General features: G+C 39.3%; 1 protein-coding gene across 1 annotated transcript; it reads left to right on the top strand.

The window, feature by feature from the left end:
* The first annotated feature begins 110 nt into the window (after positions 1-110).
* Positions 111-983, top strand: LOC137286751 (uncharacterized). Its single transcript, XM_067818731.1, has one exon. It carries the CDS (start codon positions 111-113, stop codon positions 981-983), a length of 873 nt encoding a protein of 290 aa, XP_067674832.1.
* The last annotated feature ends 15,615 nt before the right edge of the window (positions 984-16,598 follow it).

Raw genomic sequence — 16,598 nt, 5'->3', positions numbered from 1 at the left:
ATTTACTCAAAGCAAGCCATTTTGGAACCACTGAAATTTCTGTCTCGGTACACAAATCTCTAAATTCTTGTAGAGGTGTAATCCGTGATCGCACTAGATGTCTGTCTGACATGTCCGAGGATGAGATAGCGATAGAGCTGAAGTCTCAAGGAGTAACATCTGTGAAGAGATTTACTAGGAAGGAGCAAGACAGGATTGTTCAAACGACAACATATCTCCTTACCTTTGCCTTACCAAAAGTACCATCATCAATTAAGGCTGGTTATTTCAACATTGAAGTCGATGTGTACATACCGACTCCACTCCGTTGTTATAACTGTCAGAAGTTTGGACACGGGGCCAGGTCCTGCACTAAATCTCCAACATGCTGTCGTTGCAGCAAAACTCATGAAAGTATGGATACCTGTACAGACGATATCAAGTGTGCTAACTGCAACGGTGACCACTTCTCTTCTTCAAAATCCTGTCCATTCTTTCAGAAGCAATCCCAGATTATCAAACTGAAGTATACAAATAATATTTCTTTTTCAGAGGCAATAAAATTACTGACAACTCAGACTCACCCAATTCAGTCAGCTTCTCACTCTTACTCTGCTGCTGTTACCTCTTCACAGAGCAAAGTTGACAGAGCATGTCAGACAGACATCTGCTGGGTCACTGATAAGCAATCAGTGACTCCTGAAGGCAACAAGTCATCAACATCAGCTTCACAGACTGTTCTTCAATCTGGACCTCAGCTTGCTCGAGGGCCCGAAACAGTGGAAAACTCACAAAATAGTGTAAAACTTACTAACAAGGAAAAGAAACAATCAAAGAAGAAAGGATCTAGGACCCTCAAACATGTAGAGGTCCCTTCCCCATTAACATCCCCTGTAGAGGTTCATAACAACTTTGAACCTCTAGACATGGAAGTCACTCCTTCTCCGACAACTCAGCGGAGAGGATCTTCCTCGAGATCACGATCTCCAGTTCAGCCTCCATGAGCTGTTCTTTCGATATCCTTCAGTGGAACTGTAGAGGCCTTAAAAACAATTTCAATGATTTGCAACTATTAATTCAAGACTTCAAGCCAGCAGCATTATGTTTGCAAGAAACATATCTAAAACCCACGGATAACTTTGATATCAGACAATATGATTCATACCACTGTTTCTCACCTCCCGGTAATAAAGCTACAGGGGGATCTTCTATCTTGGTGAAGCAGGGAACTATCCACAGTCTTGTTCCTCTCACTACCCCTCTTCAGGCAGTTGCGGTTCGTGTTACTCTGCATATTGTTATTACCTTGTGTTCATTGTATATTCAGCCATCATCGACTCTGCAGCAATCCGATCATCAGATCCTTTATGACCAACTCCCAAAACCTTGTATTATCATGGGGGACTTAAATGGTCATAACCCACTTTGGGGTAGCAGTAACACCAATGGGAAAGGAAAGATTCTTGAGGATTTCTTCACGAATACTGATTTATGTATTTTCAATGATAATTCTCATACATATCTTCATCCCGCGACAGGTTCGTACTCCTCTCTTGATTTATCTGTTGCTGATTCCAGTTTATACAATGAATTTGAATGGTCAGTCCACGATGATCTTTGTGGAAGTGACCATTTTCCCACTATACTTTCAGCCATAAACCCCAGTGACGCTGCACCATTGTCTAGATGGAACTTTAACAAGGCAGATTGGTCTTTATTCGAGACCTTATGCACTAACAGACTAAAACCAGAATTCTTTCTCAATGTGTCTGATCCTATTCAGATGTTTTCTGATGAATTAAACATGATTGCCGATGATTGTATTCCCAAGTCCTCTATGGTTCCACATATTCGGAAGCCATGGTTTACTATTGACTGTAAACAGGCTAGAAGGGCTAGAAAAAAGGCGGAAAAATATTTTCGTCGACATCCAACCGTCCATAACTTAAACCAGTTTAAAATCTCAAACGCCAAGGCTCGTCGTACATTTCAACAAAGTAAACGACAGTCATGGCGAAATTATGTTTCTAGAATTAACTCACGAACACCTATTTCTAAGGTATGGAATATGGTGAAGAAGATAAAAGGTAAAGGTTCCAAATGTAGTGTGCACCATCTTAAGGAGGGTGACACTCTTTTAACTGAAAAAGCTGATATTGCTAACAAACTAGGTGAAACGTTAGCTAAACAATCCTCCTCATCAAATTATTCACCGACTTTTCAGAAATTTAAAAACCATCAAGAAAAAAAGAATATTAATTTTAATTCAGATAATGGGGAGGATTATAATGAATTATTTTCTATTCATGAGCTCATTGCTGCTCTTGGACAAGCTCATGACACTGCTTCAGGCCCCGATAATATTCATTATCAGCTTCTTAAACATCTCCCTGAATCGTGTTTACAAACATTATTGAATATCTTTGACAGTATCTGGACTTCTGGTAATTTCCCACCATCTTGGCGAAATGCTATAATCATTCCTATTCCTAAACCTGGCCGGGATCATACCGATCCATCTAATTACAGACCAATTTCTTTAACGAGTTGTGTCTGTAAAACCATGGAGCGTATGGTAAACAATCGATTAACATGGTTTCTTGAAACTAACAACCTTATCACAAATATTCAGTGTGGATTCAGGAAGAATCGTAGTACCATTGATCATTTGGTACGTTTAGAATCCTTTGTAAAAAATGCATTTATAAATAAGCAGCATGCTGTATCGATCTTTTTTTATCTCGAGAAAGCATACGATACCACCTGGAAGCATGGCATTTTAAAGGATTTACATGATTTCGGTTTAAGGGGTCGTTTACCTCTTTTTATAGCGCAGTTTTTACAAGGCAGACAATTTCAAGTCCGAGTAGGTTCTACCCTGTCTGATCATTACAATCAGGATCAGGGTGTTCCGCAAGGCAGCATTTTGTCTGTGACCTTATTTAGTATCAAGATCAATAGTTTATCCAAGGTTTTAAACGATTCAAAAGATGGATCACTTTTCGTGGATGATTTTAATATTTCCTGTCGCGGTAAGAATATGCATACTATTGAACGGCAAATGCAAGTATGTTTAAACAAAATAAATAAATGGTGTCTTGAGAATGGTTTGAAGTTTTCTAAGACAAAAACTAATTGCATCCATTTCTGCCGTAAGTATAAACCACATAAGGACCCAGAATTATTTTTAAATGGCACTCCTATCAAAGTCGTTAAGGAGGCCAAGTTCTTAGGTTTGATTTTCGACTCTCATTTAACTTTTCTTCCGCATATCAAATCCTTGAAAACTAAATGTCTGAAGGCACTTGATCTATTGAAAATTGTGTCAAACTCAAAATGGGGAGGGGATCAAGCTACTCTCCTGCACCTATACCGTTCACTTGTCCGTTCGAAGCTTGATTATGGCTCCATCATTTATGGTGGAGCCTGTAACAGCAATCTAAAACTCCTTGATTCTATCCACCACCAAGGTCTGAGACTTTGTCTTGGGTCGTTCCGAACTTCTCCTATTGACAGTCTCTATGTCGAAGCCGACGAACCATCTCTTACACAGCGCCGTATCAAATTAGCTTTACAATATATTACAAAACTATACTCTAACGAATCCAACCCTGCTTTTAACTGTGTTTTCGATCCTCTTTATGAGCATTTATACAACAAAAAGCCTTCTCTTGTTCCGCCTCTTGGGCACAGAATTAAACCATTTATTTCTGCTGCCGGCATTGAGCTGAAAAGTATAGCGCCTTCTCGTCTTCTTTCTTCTCCTCCTTGGCAATTAGTGAGGCCACAGGTTGACCTCACCTTAACAAAGTTAAAAAAATCAGACACAAACGAATTACAATATAAACAAGGGTTTATGCAATTAAAAAATAATTATAGTACATACAAATCCTTATTTACAGATGAGTCCAAGGATGGTGGCACAGTTGCTTGTGCCACTGTCATTGGATCCAGGACAATATCTTCTCGATTACCTGATAACAGCTCCATTTTCACTGCAGAAGCAAACGCAATATTAACGGGTCTTCAATATATTCAAAGACATCCTAATCATGTACAGTATATAATTTTTTCTGACTCTCTTTCTTGCCTTCAGGCTATTAAAAATTGTCTTGTAAACATCCACTTTTAATTGACATAATTGAATTGTATAATGATCTTGCAACTGGCCAGTGCAACATCGTCTTTTGATGGTTACCCAGCCATGTAGGTATTTCTGGGAATGCAATGGCCGATCTTGCTGCTAAGGCTGCACTCAACAAATCTGTGACACCACTTCTTATTCCATACTCTGACTATAAAGCTAGCATTAGAACTTACATTCGTGATCTGATGCAAAAGAAGTGGGATACCCAAGTGGGAATAAATAAATTACATGCCATAAAACCTTATATTGGTTACACTCCCTTAGGCTGTCAGTCCAGATTTGAAGAGGTCATTCTGCGACGGTGTCGCATTGGCCATACGCGTTACACCCACAGTTATTTACTAAAAGGCGATGGTCCTCCGTTTTGTATCCCTTGTGATGAGAGAACCACGGTCAAGCATATCCTGCTTGACTGTGTTGAATTCTCCATCATAAGGGATAACTATTTCAATGTCAAAACAATGAAGGATCTTTTTAGCACAGTTAGTACTCATTTAATTCTTGGATTTTTAAAAGAAATTGATTTTCTTATTGAATTGTAATTGATATGTTCTGTAGATAGTTGTATTTTAATGATTGGTAGTTTAAATTAGTAACTTAGATTGTTAGTGGCGATACCCTCAAAGGGGGTTGAAGTATTGTAAAATTATTGTCCTCCTGAGAGGGTACGTAAGTCCAATACTCTCATAGTCAATTTAAATCTACTACTAGTTTTTAATCGTAGAATATTTGTTGTTTTAAGTCATAGCTAAATTTCAGGATAATCGCCAATAGCTGAAGGGATGGTGTAAATCCAACTAGGGTTCATGCAGGTAGCAGAAGTAATGTAAGTCCCCATGGACCTTAGTATGGTGATCTACCTTCAGTTGTTGGCGATCTATAGCCCCGGTTTTATGTTGTATTGTCTTCTTTAATTCCAATGTTTTAACTTTCAATGCTAGTTTTATGTTCTGTGATACTCTAGTGTTTTTACTGTCCTTCGCTGACAGGTTTTACTTTTTCTCTTTTCTCATCCTAACATTACTATAACTTATATTGTTCTCGTCACGATATGGCTGCAATATTGCCGATGTGACGTTAAATGTTAACTCACTCACTCACTTATTTCTGGTCGTGGTGCTGACAGTGTTATGACTGTCAATGCGGCGGGCAAATGGACTTCCCCTTGGCCCCCCTCTCCTTCCGTTCCAGGGGAACGCCCTGTCAATGGAGACTGATTCCCGTGTTTTGTTTAAGAACCTTCGACAGAAGTATGGCGATATTTTCAGTCTGTATGTCTTCCACAAACCTGTCATCGTCCTCAATGCCTACAACGTCCTTAAAGAAGCCATAATCAAGAACACCGATGTCTTCTCCGACAGGCCACACACATTTTTGACTGATTTCTTCGCAAGGAGAAAAGGAGCGTTTTCTTCAAATTTTAGCTGAAGTAAAGGTGTTTTAAGAGTGGCTCTAACCATTGGACCATGACGGGCACGACAGCCATAATGAAAACGTTAATAGTGCCAATAACCGTCATTGCTAAAACCATCGTCAAATCAGGTACATTGTAAGCAGTTTGTGTTTGGTTGTGTCATTTACCTTTTTGTACTGCATTGTTGGTGAAAGTGAAAATTTGTGTGTACACGAACACAGATAAGGTGCATTCAATTTTTGCTAGATGTAGGTATTGCAAAAACCGAATTCCATATAGTAGGTTTACAGAGGGCATCTGAACGAAAAAACGAGTGTTTAACGGCACGATGTCACGCTTTTTCGATAGTATTTTGGTCTATGCTATATACATTTGATACAAGCTTCCTACTGATGCAATAAAAGACTCATTATCCCTGCAACTTGCCTAAACTCGAGACTTGCTGTGTATGGAATTTAAACGATCGTAGCACTATACAGCTGACCCACGTCGTACCTTGGCTGCAACATACAGCTGACCCACTTCATACCTTGGCAGCAACATACAACTGACCTATGTCATACCTTGGCAGCACTATACAGCTGACCCACTTCATACCTTGGCAGCAACACACAGCTGACCCATACCGTGCCTTGGCAGCAACATACAGTTGACCCACTTAATACCTTCGCAGCACTATACCGCTGACCCATGTCATACCTTGTTGGTACAATACAGCTCACTAATGTCACACCTTTCCAGCATTATATACCTGAACAATGTTATACCCAGTTATACAAAGAAATTACAATGATGGTATGAAACAGCGTGGCAATACAAATGCAATATAACTTAATATAATAGAATTGACTGTGGACACAAAGATGTTGATGGTAAGATTCACGTCGCTGCAATATGTGAGTATGTGAGTTGGCAAAGACCAGATTCAGATCCCCCTCCAGTTCCTCTGACATCACTGGTATATTCCAGAGTAGGCCCAGAACCTTACTCTACAATCCTTTCTCCCAGTCTTAATATAGAAACCAGGTCACCGCCGTCCTGAAATGAGTCTTAACAGAAACAACGTGATTCACATACAACACTGTTCTACAAATGTCTCCAATATACATACATACAGTGCCATTTATGCTACGGCATAGGGTTGAATTCTATTTCACTATATTTTGCAAACAGGAGTAGTCGCATCTTCCGGGGACTTGTGGCATGAACAAAGGCGCTTTGCTCTCAACATTTTGCGAGAGTTTGGGGCTGGAAGAACGATCATGGAGGACAAAATACACGAGGAAATTGCACACTTTGTCTTAGCCCTGGAGAAACAGACAGGCCAAGGTTTCCACATAGAGCGTTTAGCGCAGAATGCCGTTCCATTGTCTGTTCCATTGTCTTTGGCAAACGTTTTGAATATACCGACCCTGTCTTCGTCAAGTTTCTGAAAGCACTGGATGTATATATACATGTATGATTTTATCCCATTTTCTTTGAGTGAGTTACTTATAAACGCTACATAGCGTATGCAACAGACCTGTATGCACATACATAAGTACATGCACATACGCTCCTTTCATAGAGTGGCATGGACACACACACACACACACACAAACACACACACACGTACGTGCATACATACATGAATACGTGCACGCACGCACGCACGCACGCACACACACACACACGCATACATACATACATACATACATACATACATACATACATACATACATACATACATTCATACATACATACATACATACATACATACATACATACATACATACATACATACATACATACATACATACATACATACATACATACATACATACATACATACATACATACATACATACATACGGTAATAGAACTGAACTTTTGTTTTCATATTTTAAGGTCGAAGGATTTGCCTGGGAGAAGCAATGGCCCGGATGGAGCTCTTCCTCTTCCTCACCACCATGATTCAGAAGTTCAAGTTCGTCCCAGTAAACGGGGTTAAGCCTCCACTGGAAGGAATACTGGGTTTAACAAATGCGCCACCTGAATTCCAACTACGAGCTATCCCCCGAAAGTAATACTGTTCGGATCATCACAATGTTAACAAGAACACTATGCCTAGATCCTCTCTATACTCGTGACCATCCGTGTTAGAACTGGTCTTCAGTTACCCAGGTTTGCCTGACGGGGTGTCTAATGGGATCGGGTGGTCATTGTATCACAACTGCGTGGAACGATGCTTATGATGTTGATCACTGGATTGTCTGGTCGATTATTTACAGACCGCTGCCGTACAGCTGGAATATTGCGGAGTGCAGCGATACACAACAAATTAAACAAACCAGCCAACCTACCAATCTACCAACGTTGCGATACAATAGGAACAAGAAGATCATTTGATCAGCGACATATAATCGCCGGCCCGGCGGTAATGAGAGTTCGTTGTCAGTGTATGGGGCTAGTAGTTTTAAACGTTTGCAGGCCAATGTGGCCTTCATTAATTATCTGTCCTTTTTCCAACTGGAACCTTTCCGATAAATTTTTAGCTTTCTGGAATCATCCATGATCCATTATGTTACGATAACTAAGAGTATTCTCAAGCTCTCTTAATATCAAGAACACACTGCTGGTGGTACAAGAGAAACATTATGAACACACACAATACATATACATAAAGGCAAGATGGCAGAAAGTACAAGCATAGTTTTACAACATAAATACGACATATATCATTCAGTTTCTTCTCACTTTTTAGCAACTAGGTTTAGGTAGTTTGCTATATCTTTTTTACTGCTCCAGGTTTTGCTTCATGAATATGCTTTATACGTTATTAGGTTAGGGAAAGATATTAAGCATTTAATGGGAATGTATTTATTTCTTTGTTCAGTAACAGCTTCGCATTTAAATAAATAATGAAAATTATCTGCTACAGCAAGTGATCTACAGAGACTGCAGGTTCTGTTTTGACGATCAATGCCATGGCAACGGCCAACTTCAACATATACGTTATGGTTACACGTTTCGTATTTTAAAACTGGTAAATATACATAGGTGGAAGAAGGAGATAATTTTCTAAAGATTTTTAATGTATCTGTAATAGAAACCTTCAGGGCTGTTGTCTATCTCAGCTTTCCAACTTCGGTAAAATTGACCCTCTAGGATTGATTCTACCTGAGAAGTTAACCACTGGCATTAAACATTGGATAGCGCCTTGGATAAGTGCATAATTATCTAAATCAACTTTGATGATTTTTGGAGTTGTTCCAACATAATATAGCTCATACCTGTAACAGATTACCCTTTGAGCGACTAATATATATATATATAAATCGTACACCCCACCCAGGGACAGAATCATCAAAAAAGGACAGTGACATCTACATACAGTAGTATCATAAATGAAATACATTGGTTCATATCAATATCTGGGAAGCTACAAAGACTCACAGATGTACATCTATCATTAGTAAGGATAGTACAAACGATTTCATATTATCATACATTATTTGAACAAGAGTTAAAAATCTACCATTAATTACACTGTTGAGTAGCCCAACCCTCCATACATTATCGAACGCTTTTGCTAGTTTTTAGTTGAGCATATTCATAACAAAGGTGTTATCTTTTGTTGAGTGGACATTTGTGAAACTCGTCTGGGCAAGATGTAATACGTTAATGTTTTATAAAAAGTGTTAAGTCTGTTATTCACAATACTTACCAATCAGGTTACCGAATCTGATGAATGTCGCATTTGGTTCATATGAGTTTGGCTCCATATGATTTATCTCCCTTTAGTTTGTAGACTTTACTTTGTGTAAACATTTTCGAAAGTTCTTTAGCCTTATCTTTTTGCCTTCCAGTAATCGGTTGATATATTTTTTATACTGCTTGATATGTTCATGCACTTCTTACACTCTTTAGAACACGTAAAGAGATGTTTTGCAATTGGAGTATGTGTGTTTTGATAAATGAAAATCACTACGTTAACGTGAGTGTACTGCAAGCGAAGGGTGTTGATCGGACAGTATTGTTACGACAGGGGAGTGTTCATGTACGGCTTTCGATTGAGTGCTTACTCCTGCTGAGTGATGACGTGCTGCTGCCGAGTCATGCTGAACCTAGGCCAAGTGATGATGTAGTGTAACCAAAAGATGTACTGTAGCCAAGTGATGATGTGCTGTAGCCAAGTGATGATGTGCTGTAGCCAACCGATGATGTACTGTAGCCAAGTGATGATGTACTGTAGCCAAGTGATGATGTACTATAGCCAAGTGATGATGTACTGTAGCCAAGTGATGATGTACTGTAGCCAAGTGATGATGTGCTGCAGCCAATTGATGATGTACTGTAGCCAATTGATGATGTAATTTAGCCAATTGATGATGTTCTTTAGCCAAGTCATGATGTACTGTAGCCAGGTGATGATGTCCTGTAGCCAGGTGATAACGTGTTGTAGGAAAGTGATGATGTGCTGTAGCCAAGTGATGATTTTACTGTAGACAGGTGATGGTGTGCTGTAGCCAGGTGATGATGTGCTGTAGCCAAGTGATGATGTACTGTAGCCAAGTGATGATGTACTGTAGCCAAGTGATGATGTGCTGTGGCGACCGATGATAGTACTGTAGACAGGTGATGTTGCAGTGTAGTCAATGACAGTCCATGTCTAAATCTAAATCAAGTAATCCAAATCTTTGGCTGTTGATTACGACGGGGTATATGATATTACTTGAGGACATACCATTATCCAAGGGGTACCAAATAACATGTTGTTTTCGTTTTCTGCAATTATTTTACAAATATTATACCCCAATGTGTTGTGGTAACTCAAATCTCGTGAACTACATTACCCACATATGTCAAACTTTGGATGTGGCTTTACTAAAGATTCCTTCACAATGAAATGGTAACTTTACACACATTAGACATTGAGAATAGAGTTTAGGCTCACTACTTTTTGACATCCCCTCGTACGACTGTCGTAGAACTAAGATGATCGTAACTCCCATACTTTAACATAGACTTATGACTCCTAGCGCTACAATCGCTTTGAGGACCGAGGCTCTGGTCTTTCAGTATGACGGCCAGGGATCGAACCCGACCCTCCGTGTACATGCACTAGCCACTGGATCGTGGAGGCAGTCTGACACTGGCATTAACACTCAACAAACCAGCCTACCATTTCTATGATTACACAATGCCATTTAGAAAGTGGTCAGTTATATTTAGGATAACACTTTCCTAGTAAAGTACAAATTCTAATACTTTTTGTGTTGAGCCCCATACGGGATTCGAACCCACACTCTCCGAGTCAAGTATCCAATCGTTAGCATGCAAAGCCACCTGACCCGCTCAGCCCCCGCGACTCACACAAAAATGAAAGTCGGACGACTGGTTGTCTAGACTGCGGACTTTGTGTATCTCTCTGATAACTGTTAACTGACACGGCTCCCACGACCGAAAGCTATGATCACACAATGTCATTTAGAAAGTGGACAAATGTAAAATATGTTACATTAGGAATTACACTTCCTTATGAAAGTACAAAAGTAATTCTATCACTTTTTCTGGAGTTGAGACCTATTTAGGATTCGAACCCACACCCTCACAGTCAGGCACTTAAACAAGTACATGAACATGTCACTACTGTAGGTAAGGTTCAGGGATAAACTACGTTAAAACCGCTTCTAACAGTAATCCACGTATATCACGTTGTGTTAGATTACTGTAGAAGGAAGCTGTAAAGTCACGCAGAGCTCAGGCTTAGAGCATTTTGGTGAAAAGAGACAGGTGTAGTTCTTGTAAACCTACAAACGAACTTGTGCAAACCTGTTGTGTTTAAGAGACACAAATCTACAAAGTATTAGACTGGACCGCGTCTGATTATGATTCTAGCACAACAACAAAGTATATATGTTGTTTACACGTTGAAAACATGAACAGAGTCATATTTATATCAGCTGTACACGAGAAACTCTGATTCATGCATGCACCCAATTAATGTTCTGCATCGAACTATAGACAGCAGATATTTCTTGCACACGCTTTGTTTAATGGCTCTTAAACGACCCATAAAATCAATCGCTCCACGCTGTTGTCAGTATATGGGACATCCGTAAACGCGAGCATTTTAGTCATATGTGTCCCCCATTACTGGCTGTGCATGTAGATACGTAATCTACACCAATGTGAAGGTAGTTTAAAGACTCATAAACGACCTATAAAAACGTCTCCAGCATATAGGACATCCAAATCTGAATGTGAGTATCCCATGCATTCGAGACAAAAGAAAACATTTTACACACTTCTTAGTTGGTAGCTGATAATACAATCTGCAATAAAAGCAGAGAATGCAAGATTAAAGAACAAAATATACATAAAATGATTAATGTTGTCATATGTTAACAAAACAAAGGTATGGTACTTTTTTAAGTGTGGCGTTCCCTGTGGCCACCATGACATTTAACCGGCCTATAAAATAACCTTTGTTCTATTACGCAATGTGATTCAATGTGCCAAACTGCGGAGACACGTCCTGGTGTTGGTATGGTAGCTGATTAGGGCCATCGTTTTCTCGGCTTAAAATTTGGAAGCGAGAGAGCGAGATCACACGACGAAAAAGCGATAGCACGAGACAAGAAAACGATAAAGTGATAGAGCGAGAAAACGATATAACAAAGTGAGAAAGCGATATAACAAGGCAAACAAGCAATATAACGAGGCGAGAAAGCGATAGAGCAATAAAGTGAGAAAGCGATATTTACCTTAATTCTGCCCTGTCTGCACATGTCTGCGTATGACCTAATCCAACAGGAAGCTCAAGCTCAATCGCCATTTGTTCTAGTCGGCTGTGGCATTTTTGTAATTAATCTTTTAACTTGTCCGGACAATACTCCAACAGTAACGCAAGAAACCGTTAGTGTTTCAGCTGAAATGAATGAGTGTTTTTAAAGCCTGTGAAAAGGATAACAACCATTATTGTTAAATCACTAATTATGCCAGGATTAATTCCTGGCTTACATTTCTTTCTTGTCATTTCCCTTCTTAAATGTCACCATTGTTATCTCATCACTCATGCCTAGATAAACAATCCCTGCTTTCCATTTGCCCATCCACCCCACCAATTTTGCGCTAATTAACTGCAGTCTTGCCTTGTTATCTTGGCACAATTGTTTCAAATGTTCGTATATAGCTTTTCCTAGTCTCTTCATGCACCTGGTGAAGGAATAAGAATTTACTCCGTAATATCCTGTTCCACCAATACAGAAGTATTTCTCATTAGGTATGTTACTAGTACTTTTTATTCCTTGGGCTAAAGCTACACATTTGCCATCACGCCATAAAGACAAGTATCAGAAAATGAGACAATACCCCGCAAAGTCTTAACAACCAGTATATTCCCTACTCCCCGTGTTACTGCGGTAACAAGGTGACCAACAGGATCGGGTGGTCAGGCTCATGTCATAGTAACCCAATCACGTACATCGATGCTCATGATGTTGATCACTGGATTGTCTTGTTCATACTCAATTATTTACAGGACGCCGCCATACAGGTGAAATAGTGCCGAGTGCGGTGTTAATGTTGGCAAAATCCTCTATCATATTCTCTCTCGACGTTGGGCTTTATTGTTTCAGTGATGGAATGTTATACACCCTGTACCTTTTATCAGTACCTTTTTACGCGTACATATTTCAAACATATATATTTCTACAAATATGTGGTGAAAAGGTATTGTTCCAAATGTTTATGACATAATACCGTTATTGTTGTCCATAATATTGTTGTACTTAAGGTAATACTTTAACAAACTGTCCCTCCCTATCTCCAGACTATACGCTTGAGACAGTGCCACAATTCATCGACGTGGTAGGTGGGTTAAACAAAAACGTAATATAATCATCACTTTGGGAATAAAGCACTATATCATGAAACTCCTGTAAAATGTGAAACTGGCATATTGATAGGGGTGTATTAATGAACACAAGATGAAGGAATATCAAAGAAAAAGTCGGGAGTTTTTGCCCCTTTTACTATTTTAAGGGCCTTCTATTGCTGGGAGTGTAGTTAATCATAATTGGCAGGGTACAGAGGAGGGGTGCGACGCAGCCCAGTGTAAACATGATAAGTGTTTTGTAGATGTGAAGGAGGATTTATTCGTCTGCAACCCAGTGAATGTCACCTATTGTTTCTTGTTAAATTCGAATCGTTTTGACAGGGGTTGACCAAATCATAACCAAGATAATATAGGTAGATAATTACAAATATTGAACGAGTTTCAAGTTTCGTCTGACAACGAAAATGTTACAGACTGAAAAAGGTTAACTGAATACACGCGTCACCAATCAGCTGATCAAACCCTACACGACCACGATATGTATACTACATGTATACAGAGATTGGAAAATCACTGTGTACGCATATGTTACAATGGCGGTCAAATATTTTTTACACATCAACTCTCGACAAAAAAATGTCATTTAAACTGTCTCAATGATATATTCATAACATACTTTTAGTGATGATATGTATGATATGAGATAAAAGTGCTACAGAGCAAAGGGTTGTTATTCACATGGGCGCTTGGCTTCATCATGCATCATTGTTAATGAGTAAACTTACTGAACAAACTTTACTCATGCATATAAATCTTTCCTGAAGTATTGTACATCACGTGTTTGATGACTGTCTACACCAAGACTTATACTAGACATTTGTACCTGTTGGCTTGTTCAAATGCTCAAACGTCGCTTATATTATAATAAAGAAGCTGCATATCCACAGAACTTTCCTCATTGTCCAACACATCAACTCCTAAATGCCACTCGAAGTTCACTATGGTCAGTTATACCAGCGTTTACCTGCGTACTAGTTTCAGCTTTGATTGGACGGATGTTTGACTGCATCCTTTCATTTGCCAAGGTTAGACCACTGACTGTGGCATGGTTCTGTTTCTACATTTAGGTACCAAGGTGTTTTACTGTCACGTGCGCCTCTTTCGTTCCTTGGTTTAATAGCGATTTGGGTTCATATACGTCAATATCGTCAGTTATTAAATATTAATCATCTTCAATAACTCATAGAAGGTAGAGCTGTATTGATGATAACCATGAAATACAATAAAGTGACATAAACATAAATGACTCCAATTTGCTGGATTATTGCTAAGAGCAACATAAATCCCAACTCACTCACTTAATGACGGTTGTTGCAGTGATTTTATTTTAGGATGATGGCTTGAATGTGGTTGAATATACTGTATTAGGCTGCGTTAGTGCTATCACAATGCCATTTTGTGATTGGTCCCTCTCTTTCATTTGACACTTCCGACACATTGGTAACACATCATATTTTGAATTGTTTGGTGTCATAAAGCTGGTTGAGACAATTCCAATTCAGTGATGGCATCAAATATTTAATTCCTTTAGTCACTTCACAAAATGAATGTTTCCGGTATTCTACGATATGACTTTTGCATACGTTCAAATAGTATGCCACAGGAAAGTCTACATCTATCTTAGATATTTTCTAAACGGCAAATTAAACAATGCTATTCACCTACAAGAACATTACTAAAAAGCATTTAATAGCGTAATATCGCTTATGTGCGTAATATCGCTCTCTCGCTCTATCGCTTTCTCACGCAATCATATTGCTTTCTCGTCTCGTGCTATTGCTTTCTCGTCTCGCGTTATCACTTTCTCGTCTCGCGTTATCACTTTCTCGTCTCGCGTTATCACTGTCTGGTCTCGTATTATCACTTTCTCGTCTCGCGACATTGTTTTCTCGTCTCGCGATATCGCTTTCTCGCCTGCAAATTTAAGGCCCTATTCAGCCACCATACTAAATGCACAACTGCTCTCTTTATCAAGTAGATTACAACCAATTTGTTGTATACAACGACAAAAACAATATAAAACACACTTGGAAAACAGCCTATTCTGTGTATAACACCTACTTATCTAAACGACCTGTTGTATCATGCAGAGAACGCACCCTTGATATTATACATGTACTAGTTGAGTCAGATTGTGACATCAGTAATTTCTTGAAATGACTATGAGGGCCAGCCATTTTGCGTCATTTTGAAACTTTGACACTTGCAATGTCGAAAGCAGCCACACCAGACAATAACTGTGTATTGGTTGTTACATATTCAAATATTCACTGTTTTAATGACTCGTCCTTTGTTTAACTAAAATATAATGGGCAGTTTCTTTATTTTCGTTGACGTTTTTAGTTACCATACATTAACATCAGTCTTCTGTTACAGGTGCAAATTCACGCGAGCGTCATTTTGACACTTTGACACTTGCAATGTCGAAAGTAGCCACACCAGACAATAGCTGTGTATTGGTTGTTGTTAAACAAAATGACATGAAATGGCTGGCCCTCTTAGTCATTTCACGAAATAACTGGTTTCACAATCTGACTATAACATGTGGTAACCGATTTCACAATGTGCATCAGTGTATGAAGTAATGACAAAGAGTGAGGGTCCATCCACCCTAAGCATATGACTGGTGTGACAATAGGGGATAAGGGGGCAATTCACCCAGACACAACTAACCTAAGCAGGATATAAGATTGGAATTCGAACTTTCTCATTCATTGGAACAGTTGTCCTACCAAAATCAGCATTAAACATGACATTTGGAACACAGTTATACCCCAATGATCAGTTTCATCTTCGACGTTAGACATGTAAAACAGGTTTCTCTTGTGTATTCGTTTTCACAAACAGTCATCTGTTTCTGCAAGCATCAACCGGAATGCTGTACAATGGTTGCCTTTCCTCCTGCCCCACACCGCGTGGTATGATAATCATTCGATACAGCCTTCTGGAAAACTAAGTTTGGTTACGCATAAAACTGAAGAGACATTTCCAAAATGGACCGTACAATAAGGTCCATGCATCTGAATCTGTTATGCGGTAGAATAATACAGACATCTCACGCGGATGGAGTAATTCATATGTGCTGCACTGATGGCTTTTGATTACCCACCACGGATGTGTGAGTAGTTACATCTCTGCACCGAGCATTGTGACACACTGGGCCCCGCCAGTCAAGT

Source organism: Haliotis asinina, chromosome 6 (genome assembly GCF_037392515.1).
Source record: "Haliotis asinina isolate JCU_RB_2024 chromosome 6, JCU_Hal_asi_v2, whole genome shotgun sequence".
Lineage (NCBI taxonomy): Eukaryota > Metazoa > Mollusca > Gastropoda > Lepetellida > Haliotidae > Haliotis > Haliotis asinina.
The sequence above is the reverse complement of the archived record's forward strand: the minus strand, read 5'-3'. Positions and strand labels throughout refer to the sequence as shown.